Here is an 11,415-nt window from a genome sequence, read left to right as displayed (position 1 = left end):
ACAATTGTAGAATGAAATCTATGCAACGTTTTAAGTGTGAGACTCTGGTTAGGTCAGGTTTCAGAGAAAATCCTGCAGGTGCTACTGATAATGCGTAAATTCATATTTTTAAAACGAAATGCTTATGGACACTTATGTTGTGTGTAAATTCTTTTTCAAATGTTTTTCGTACGGTAAACACTGTGTCTCTGTAGCACTATGTAAATATTGCTCCATTTGATAAGTCATTATTTTTGAGTTTTCATTCATTTGCTGACATTTTAAAAATGAATAGTTCACCAAATAATGAAAATGTGATGTAAATGTACTCACCACCAGGTGAGTTTGTTTCTTCATTCCATGCTACATTTGTACAAATCTGACAAAGAAACAAACTCATCTTTATTTCGGTTGGCCTGGGGGTGTGTACATTACAGCACATTTTCATTTTTAGGTGAATTATTCTTTTAATGGTATAAGATTTTTAGTGGAATTAATAGGTTTATTTTTGTTTTTATTATTTTATTATTTTATTTTATTATTCCCATTTAAGACAACACATTGTTTTCTATTATGCAAGTATGAATTTTAATGTTTCTTTCACAGGAACTCAAGACATCCATACAGTCAGTAAAATATCTGTTCAAAAACAACAAACGATCACAATCCCTTGTTTATATGATCAAAAATACGTCAATTACCCAAAATACATGAGTTCTGGAGGCGTTTTCTTCTTCAGTCATCACGTAGCACACGACAGAATGTCTGTTGTGGATAATAAAACAGAAAATGTGGTTACGGCGACACTGAGAGAAGCTGAAGTGAGTGACTCCGGCACGTACTGGTGTGCTGTTACCTTACCTGGATACGATGCTGCCACACATCTTTACCTGCAGGTTACAGAAGGTATCATTTATTCTGTGCAGCTTCATAAACCCATCCAGATGTTTTATTCCCATATTCCAGAATGTGTAAATGACTCTGACCTTTTCTCTAATATGTCTAGCGGAAGCAGAGCTCCGTGTTTCCAGTCAGAGTGTGTCGGGTTATGAGGGTGGTAACGTCACCATCCGCTGTCACGGCGCTTCACGCTGGTGCAAGATCAGGGGATCCTGTGTTGGGAGAGATGGAGGATCTCTAGAGAGAACTGCAGTGCATGATGATGGTGATGATCTGAGAGTGACGCTGTGGCAGCTGCAGAGAGAGGACAGTGGATGGTACTACTGCTCTAATGAGGATTCACAGATGCCTGTTCATGCCTGACCTCATCTGATCAAGCTTTCATTCGTTCTTATTGTGTGACTTGATTTCAGGTGGTACCTGTGCAGTGATGGACAGTAACAAAGTATTTTTACTTTGTTACTGTACTTAGCTCTTTCCCTGCCATTAAAGGAATTTTCCAGCTTTCCTTTTTTTTCAATGTTATATGGTAGGAGGACATATTATACATTACCTAACGTTACTGTATGAAATAACACAAGAAGTGGTTTAAAACTGTGAAGCTTTGAGGGTGTTGATTGAAGTGATTGATCATCACTCTGAATCCATTCGAGATGTAGTCTTTGATAAAAATGCCATTTTCTCTGCTTTTTGTATGAAACTTACCCACATTCAAATGTTGATTAAAATAAAGCTAGAATAAAGCTAGATTTTTCTTCACTACATTCCAATGCATAATAATATACATTTTACTCCACTACAATTCTTACAAAAAAATTGTAATTTTAAACTGGAAAATTCATCACCAGTCCAAGATGTGATAGCAGTGTGCAATTCTTGAACAAGCTTATTCTTTTGAATGAACTTGTTAAATTGGTTCACAAATTGGACTGAGCGAATTGCAGCTGTTCTTGAGTCAGCAACAACAATTCAAATGATCCTGTCAGCTTGAGTCTCCAGTTAACAATTCAGTGAATTCACTAGTCTGACTCAAAAAACTAAGTTACTAATGCCCAATTTTAGAATTTATTATTTTAAATAAAAATCATATTTAAGTCATGACTGTCAGTTGCTTGTGAACTAAATCTGCTTTAAAAGGGCAAGCTGTTCAAGTGCACTGTATGAAATGCCAGAATGCGAATGTGTCCACATCTGTGTATCACTGTCTCAACCAGTGTTGGGGAAAGTTACTTTTAAAAGTAATGCATTACAATATTGTGTTACTCCCTAAAAAGTAATTAATTGCATTACTTACTGTTTATGCAAAGTAATGCATTACATTAATTTTTCCTCATCTGGCCTGGGCTTGCTTGTTTTTAATTTAAAAACTTATATTTTTTACAAATGACAAAGTCCTTTCACATCAAAAGTGACTTGAATAAGCCCCAGGCTGAAGGAAATAGTTGGGTGAAGGGATGAGATGAGGACTCAAGGATGCAGGAAGTCTGGGCTCTTTATTAATCGAAAAATAAAAAATAAAAAAAATAAAATAAACTAAGAAAAGCTACCCCAAGGGAGAAAACAGGCAGGCAGGCCAGGACAGGGCACAACACGGCAAGGCAGGATCAAAACAGGTAGGACAGACAGAACCAACCACATTACATACAACAACAAACAAGTCACCTTTATTTATATAGCGCTTTTAACAACACAGATTGTGTCAAAGCACTTAATAGTATCAAATAGGACAATAGTGTCAATAATGTAAAATTAAACACTCAATTTTCAGTTAAAGGCATTTCATTATTGAATTCAGTGATGTCATCGTCCAGCTCGGTTCAGTTCTAATAGTATCTGTGCAATCAAGTCAACGATAATCGCTGGAAATGAAGTGTCCCCAACTGAGCAAGCCAGAGGCGACAGCGGCAAGGAACCAAAACGCCATCGGTGACAGAATGGAGAAAAAAACCTTGGGAGAAACCAGGCTCAGTCGGGGGGTCAGTTCTCCTCTGACCAGACGAAACCCGCAGTTCAATTCCAACTGCAGCAAATTCAGATTGTAAAGGACTCATCTGGTTCCCGTGATCTTGTCCCGATGGCCGTCCAGGAGATGAGGTCTTCACTGGGGATCTGTATCTGGGGTTCATCTAGGTGTCCTGATCTCCGCTGATGTTCAGGGCTGTAGAGGTCATCTCTAGGTGCTGATCCACCATCTGATTTGGATACAGAGTGGATCGGGTGGCTACGGTGATCTCAGAATAAGAAAGAAACAGACAAATATTAGCGTAGATGCCATTCTACTTACGATGTAACTAGTACATCGTGTGTTATGGGGAGTGTTCCCGGTTCCGGTTGATCTAATTAATGCAGCCTAACAATCCTTTAACAGATTTGAATAATAGAAGCGTATTAGTGTGTTATGTGTAAGCCAGGCTAAAGAGATGGGTCTTTAATCTAGATTTAAACTGACAGAGTGTGTCTGCCTCCCGAACAGTGTTAGGTAGATTGTTCCAGAGTTTGGCTGTCGCCTCTGGCTTGCTCAGTTGGGGACACTTAATTTCTAGCGATTATCGCCGATTTGATTGCACAGATACTATTTAAACTAAACTGAGCTAGACAATGACATCTCTGAATTCAATAATGAAATGCCTTTAACTGAAAATTGAAAATTGAGTGTTTAATCTTATCATTATACATTACTGACACTCTATCCTCCAATTTGATACTGTTAAGTGTTTTGACACAATCTGTATTGTAAAAGCGCTATATAAATAAAGGTGACTTGACTTGACTTTGGGTGCTAAATAAGAAAAGGATCTGCCGTCCGCAGTCGATTTTGATATTCTAGGTATTATCAACGGCCAGAGTTTTGAGAACGCAGTGGACGTGGAGGACTATAATGTGATAAGAGCTCGCTCAAGTACTGAGGAGCTAAACCATTCAGGGCTTTATAAGTAATTAACAAGATTTTAAAATCTATCCGATGCTTGATAGGGAGCCAGTGCAGTGTTGACAGAACCGGGCTAATATGGTCATAATTCCTGGTTCTAGTAAGGACTCTAGCTGCTGCATTTTGGACTAACTGTAGTTTGTTGATCAAGCGTGCAGAACAACCACCCAATAAAGCATTACAATAGTCTAACCTTGAGGTCATAAACGCATGAATTAACATTTCTGCATTTGACGTTGAGAGCATAGGTCGCAATTTAGATATGCTTTTGAGATGAAAGATGACATATCCTAATGACAATGATGAATTAATAATAGCCAAAAGAGGATCTATGACTTCTGGAAGCAGCTCTTTTAGTAGTTTAGATGGGATAGGGTCTAACATACATGTTGTTGGTTTAGATGATTTAACAAGTTTATACAATTCTTCCTCTCCTACAGTAGAGAATGAATGGAATTGTTCCTCAGGGGATCTATAGTGCGCTATCTGATGCGATACTGTAGCTGACAGCTGCAAGGATACAATTTTATCTCTGATAGTATCGATCTTGGAAGTGAAGTAGTTCATAAAGTCATTACTTGCTGTGCTGTTGGGAAATGCCAACACCTGTTGATGCTTGATTTTTCGTTAATTTAGTCACAGTATTGAATAAATACCGAGGGTTATGTTTGTTTTCTTCTAGAAGATACGAAAAGTAATCAGATCTAGCAGTTTTTAATGCTTTTCTGTAGGATAGGGTACTTTCCTGCCAAGCTAAACGAAATACCTCTAATTTAGTTTTCCTCCAGCTGCGCTCCATTTTCCGGGCTGCTCTCTTTAGCAGAGTGTGCTCATTATACCACGGTGTTGGACTCTTATCCTTAATCTTCCTTAAGCGTAAAGGAGCAACCGTATCTAAAGTGCTAGAAAAGAGAGAGTCCATAGTTCCTGTTACATCATCAAGTTGTTCTGAGCTATTGGATATGCTGAGGAACTGAGATAAGTCAGGAAGATTATTTATAAAGCAGTCTTTTGTGGTAGAGGTAATGGTTATACCATATTTGTAACAAGGAGTTGGCTTTACAGCTTTAGCTATATGGAATATACAGGAGACTAGATAATGATCTGAGATATCATCGCTCTGCTGTAAAATTTCAACGGAACTGACATCAATTCCATGTGACAGTATTAAATCTAGAGTATGATTTCGACAATGAGTAGGTCCTGACACGTGTTGTTTAAGACCAATAGAGTTTAGAATGTCTATAAATGCTGATCCCAACGAATCTTTTTCATTATCAACATGGATATTAAAATCACCAACGATTAGGACTTTATCTGCAGCCAGCACTAACTCCGATAGAAATTCTTTAATAAAGTCTGTATGGTGCCCTGGTGGCCTGTATACAGTAGCCAGTACAAACATCACAGGGGATTTATCATTAATACTTGTTTCTTTGGATAGCGTTATATGAAGCACCATTACTTCGAACGAATTATACTTGAAACCCGACCTCTGAGAGATACTGAAAATATTGTTATAAATTGTAGCAACACCCCCTTTACCTTTTGGACGTGGTTCATGTTTGTAACAGTAATCTTGTGGTGTAGACTCGTTTAAAGTAATGTAATCATCTTGTTTTAGCCAGGTTTCTGTCAGACAAAGCACATCTAGTTTATGGTCAGTGAACATATCATTTACAAAAAGTGCTTTTGAAGAAAGGGATCTAATATTCAATAAGCCAAGCTTTATCATGTGTTTATCTGTATTATATCGTTTTTATTTGTTGAACATCAATTAAATTGTTACTATTACTTTGGTTTGGATTTTTTTATATTATCTAGTTCGGGGAATAGACACAATCTCTATAGTGTGATATCTAGGTGAAAAAGTTTCTATGTGCTGAGAGTTAACTGACTTTGGTGACGTGAGGCAGCTAGCAGACGATCGGTTTAGCCAGTCTGTCTGCTTCCTGACCTGGGCCCAAGTTAGTCAAGTACGAACTCTAAGACTATGTGCCATATTTCTAGAGAGAAGAGCAGCACCACCCCAGGAGGGATGAACACCATCTCTTTTCAACAGGTCAGGTCTGCCCCAAAAATTCTTCCAATTGTCTATAAAGCCTATGTTATTTTGCGGGCACCACTTCATCCAGCCACTGAGTGACGACAGTCTGCTATGAATCTCATCACCCCGGTAAGCAGGGAGGGGACCAGAGCATATTACAGTGTCTGACATCGTACTTTCAATTCACACACCTCTTTAACATTATTTTTAGTGATCTCCGACTGGCGAAGTCGAACATCATTAGTGCCGACGTGGATAACAATCTTACTGAATTTACGTTTAGCATTAGTCAGCACTTTTAAATTTGCCAAGATGTCAGGCGCTCTGGCTCCCGGTAAACAATGGACTATGGTGGCTGGTGTCTCTATTTTCACGTTCCATACAATAGAATCGCCAATAACTAGAGCACTTTCATCAGGTTTCTCAGTGGGTGCTTCACTGAGTGGGGAGAACCTGTTTGATGTCCTGATCGGAACGGAAGAGTGGTGTTTTGACCCGCGACTAGGCCGCCTCACTGTTACCCAGCTGCCCTGCTGCACGGGCTCAACCGGAACCGAACAATGTACAGGACTCCCTGAGCTAGTCGCATCCAAAGCAGTATCTACAGCCCTCACATTCTTACTGTCCTCAACTAAAGTTTGGATGCGTGTCTCTAGCTCTAAAACCTTCTCTGTCAGCCTAACTATTTCCCTACATTTATCACATGTGAATCCCTCATCGCCGACAAACTGATACAGATAAACTGTACATGTGGCAAACAGTGCAAACAACAATAGCAGGAGAAGAAGCCATTACTCACCGTGATTGATGAATGATTTACTTACCACTGTTGTTTGATGAACTTGTGAAAAACGGAGCAAGAGAGAAATTAAATGGAGCGAGAAAAAGGAAAACAATAATAGACGCAAATAGAAACGCGAATGGAAACGCTAATGACAAGCTGACCAGCTAACGTGCTGCACTCACGGTTTTAGATTAAGAGCGAATGATCAAATTAGTCAGATTAGTTTGATAGATAATATCAGATATATGGTGGGAATTAAGTTATATTTTTTTATCAATTTAAACAACAGAGAGTGATAGTAAGATAGGGATTCAACAGAAAAGTGAAGCTACACAGAGCTACAATCGCAAACCTCTCAGCAGACGGCAGACAGGAACTGGAAGTCAGGAGCACACACACACACCAATGAACTAGCACAGGACTGCAAACACAAGGAGAATAAATAGGGAGCAAACAAGGAGAGTAACGAAGGAGACACAGGTGGAGCAACTGAACCAGTAAATAGATAACAAGAATGGCGGGGTCAAGACACTAGACAGGAGCGCACATGAAACAAACAAACACACGACAAGCCATGTGCTCAATCAAAGACACAGGAGATCTCTGGTGGCCATCTAGGGCAGAGGTCCCCCAACCACCGGGTTGCGACCCACTACCGGGCCGTGGAAGAATTGCTACCAGGTCGCAGGAACGTTCTGGGAAAAATGTGTATAGATGTGACGCTGTGTTATTTATTGCGTGTTAATGGTTGTTCCAATTATTCTGTATTTTCTTTGTATGCTATTGATATGGAGTAGCAATTTGATGTAAAATTAGTAAATTAAAGATTGATCTGATGTGTCATATATTAAGGGTTAAACGGAACACAGCTGATCTGGGATACGTGCGGACGAGACCCCACTGGTCGGGACGCATGTGATTCGCATATTAATTTGCCAATTTACATGTTCAAGCAATTTTAAACCACAAGAAGAAGAAACGAACGAGAACTCAATTCGTTTACTCACGCGCTCTTCTCGCAAACACCCAAAGCGTGCATAAGAATAGAGACGTGTTTTGCGAATACCGAGTTGATTCCTCTTTCCCGTTTTCCTGTGTTTGAGATATATTCAAAGCATATTAAGACAACCCTTCACGGCACTGTCATTCTTTGTGCTTGTAATTTTTTTTTTCTTGCTTATCTGAAAAATCATCCAGAATATGATGCGTTGAACCACACACACGCACACACACACACCTATATATATATATATATACAGTATATATATATATATATATATATATATAGAGGAGAGGAGGCGGAACAGGGGGAGGGATGGTAGACCAGGCCCATGGAGTGGAGGAGGGCCTGGACACTGTAGCAGAGTAAGTGACCAGGAAGCCAGGACATAGCCTGCAGAGTTGGAGGCCAGGGCAGACGTGTGGGGCTGAAGACCACCACAACAGAGTGCATGGAACTGAAGATCCCCATGGTGGAGCAGAAGACCGCCACAGCAGAGCCGACAAGACAGAAGACCACCATGGCGGATCAGGCTCCAACTGTTAAAGAGAGCACAGACAGGTTAGTAACAACCACTGAAGCCGTAACAGGACAGGTAAGGAGCTCAGAGATGGCCTCCTTAGCCATGACAGGACAGGCAAAGGTCTCAGAGATGACCTCATTGGCAGTGACAGCGCAGGCCAAGTGTTCAGAGACAACCCCCAAGGCCTCCATGGCCATGACAAGACAGGCATAGGGTTCAGGCACAACCTCCTTGGATGTGACAGGACAGGCAGGAAGCTCAAGAGTGACCTCTGTGGTTGAGACAAGACAGGCAGGAAACTCACAGGCTGGCACCAACACAGGACTGAGCTCTAAGGCTTAAGTGAGCTCTGTGGATTCATAGACTGGAGCAGGCTCTGGAGTGGACTGATGGACTGGAGCGGGCCCTGAAGTGGACTCATGGGTTGGAGCAGGCTCTGGAGCGGGCTCTGAAGCAGATTCATGGACTGGAGCGAGCTCTGGAGCGAACTCATGGAGTGAGTGAGGAGAGGGCCCTAGAGTGGTCTCATAGGTTGGAGCAGACATTGAAGAGGACTCATGGACTGGAGCGGGGTCTGGAGCAGACTCTCGTAACGCAACGTGATCTGGAGCAGAATCTTGGAACAGAGCGGGCTCCGGAGTGAACTCATGAACTGGAGAGGGCTCTGGAGTGGACTCATAGGTTGGAGCAGACACTGAAGTGGACTCATGGACTGGAACGGGGTCTGGAGCAGACTCTCAGAACGCAGCGTGATCTGGAGCAGACCCTTAGAACGGAGTGGGTTCTGGAGTGAACTCATGGACTGGAGAGGGCTCTGGAGTGGACTCATTGATTGGAGCAGACACTAAAGCAGACTCATAGACTAAAGCGGGGTCTGGAGAAGACTCTCGGAACGCAGCGTGATCTGGAGCAGATCCTTGGAATGGAGCAGGCTCTGGAGCTGACTCATGGACTGGAGCGGGCTCTGGAATTAACTCATGGACTTGAGTGGGATCTGGAGTAAATTTATGGGCATGAGCAAGCTCTGGAGTGGACTCTTGGAATGGAGAGGGCTCTGGAGTGACTCTTGGAACGAAGCAGGCTCTGGACAGACTCATGTACTGGAGCTGGAGCAGACTCATGGGTTGGAGTTGACTCTGGAGCAGTACTTATCTGACTGCCATCAATTCGTAGCAGTGAATGAAGAGGTATCATATCGATCACAAGTGCAGTATGGAGTACCTCAAGGCTCAGTACTAGGGCAATTACTTTCACTCTTTACATGTTGCCCTTGGGAGATATCATCAGGAAACATGGTGTTAGCTTTCATTGTTATGCTGATGATACTCAGCTCTATATTTCTTTGTGGCCCGGTGGAACATACCAATTTGAAAAACTAACGGAATGCATAGTCGATATAAAAGACTGGATGACGAGTAATTTCTTATAAAAACAGGTGTTAATTATCTGACCTAAAACCTCCACATGTAATAACCTAGAACACTGTCTAACACTTGATGGCTGCTCTGTCAATTCTTCATCATCAATTAGGAACCTAGGTGTATTTGATAGCAATCTTACCTTTCAAAGCCACGTTTCTAGCAATTGTAAAACTGCATTTTTTCATCTCAAAAATATATCTAAATTAAGACCTATGCTCTCAATGTCAAATGCAGAAATGTCAATTCATGCGTTCATGACCCCAAGGTTAGATTATTGTAATGCTTTATTGGGTGGTTGTTCTGCACGCTTAATAATTGCTTATAAAGCCTTGAATGCTTTAGCACCTCAGTAATTGTGCAAGCTCTTATCGCATTATAGTCCTCCACGTCCGTTGTGTTCTCAAAACTCTGGCAATTTGATAAAACCTAGAATATCAAAATCAACTGCAGGTGGCAGATCCTTTTGGTTTGTTAGGATCTCGTGACCCGAGATCCTAGGTCTCGTGACCTAGCTGGAGATAGGAAAACACACCCCTCTGCAGCACAACAGAATTCATCAATTTTCAATCTTTCTCATAACATAAGTGACTGCTGTGAAATTGAGACCATTTTACCATTCGCACAGAGACCTTTACAATGATACTAAACTTGCCCTGTTAATTATCTCATTAGTTCTTTTGTATTTATTCTCCCAGGTTGGTTCTGTACCCCTGTTGTTCAAAGCTGTATTCTGTGGATTATCTTATTAAGGCCTGTTTCTGTAAGTTCCTCTTCTTTGTGCGATTAGTAAAGCATAACAGGCATAACAGGGTGCTTCTCCTCTCTGGTCTAAAGCACTGGTGTTTTTAAAAGTCATCTTCCTGTTTGGTTGACTGCATTTCATTTGTAGATCAGTCTGCCCGATCACTTCATAAACACAGCGTAAGTGGGTTAACTGTAGTTAGATGCCATGGCCAAAACAGGAAGTGAAAATTTAGCTCTTAAGAAAATGCCACCACAGACGGCAATAGAGCGACCAGAGGCTATAGTCGAGCGCTGGGACTTTGAGATGAAACCAAGTTAATACAGTCTAGAAAATACAACCTAGACCTAATTACAGGCTCCCTCGAGAGTCAACTGAGGTGAAGGACCACTTGTGTTCATTTGAAAGATTTTGAGTTAGTTATGAAAGAGGAAAACTTGATAATAAGAGTTCAGATGAATGGTGTGTGAAGCCTGTGTTAAAGAGCAGCTGAAGATCATTTTCTGGCTGAACAGACCTGATGCTGGAGTGAAAGTTGCATGAGGAACAAAGACGTTTATGGCTATATATCACAATGCATTTTTTATCACTGGACAACATGATCTCACAGAATTCCGTGTAATGTTCACGGACTTAATTAACCCCGAATCTGTGGTGGCATCACGGAATCGCCGAAAATTCCGTGCTGGGCTCACAGAAGGCATCAGCCGTGGTCCATTCACGGATTCACTGATTCAACACCAGCGCTGCATCGGACCACGTAAAAAGAGTGACTCCGATGCAGTTATACTTTCACTGGAGTACCTGACCCCACCCCTACCCTAAACCCACCCAGTTCTGAACAATAATGATGACGATACATTTCCCAGTATCGCGTCGGCATATTGATGCTACGGGTTTCCGTGCATGGAGCACGGCTGATAGGAAGCCAGTGTCATCTACAGATCTGTTAGATCTATAAACAGTGAGGTGTGAACTTTGGTCTGGTCTGCAGGAGGCCTCTACATGTTTCCATTCTCAAAGACACAGCTTTATCAGCAGCATCTTCACTAGCGCGGGTTACTGTGATACAGCAGGAAGGAGATAGCCA

At 41.5% G+C, this 11,415-nt stretch overlaps 1 protein-coding gene across 1 annotated transcript; it reads left to right on the top strand.

The window, feature by feature from the left end:
- Positions 1-615: 615 nt before the first annotated feature.
- Positions 616-1,578, top strand: LOC131532861 (polymeric immunoglobulin receptor-like). The gene is made up of 2 exons (XM_058764640.1): positions 616-885; positions 986-1,578. The coding sequence occupies exons 1-2, from the start codon at positions 690-692 to the stop codon at positions 1,240-1,242; spliced, it is 453 nt and encodes a 150-aa protein (XP_058620623.1). The 5' UTR covers positions 616-689; the 3' UTR covers positions 1,243-1,578.
- Positions 1,579-11,415: the final 9,837 nt, after the last annotated feature.

The sequence above is a fragment of the Onychostoma macrolepis genome, chromosome 24 (assembly GCF_012432095.1).
Source record: "Onychostoma macrolepis isolate SWU-2019 chromosome 24, ASM1243209v1, whole genome shotgun sequence".
NCBI lineage: Eukaryota > Metazoa > Chordata > Actinopteri > Cypriniformes > Cyprinidae > Onychostoma > Onychostoma macrolepis.
Note: the sequence above shows the minus strand (reverse complement) of the source record. Positions and strands in the feature narration are given on the sequence as shown.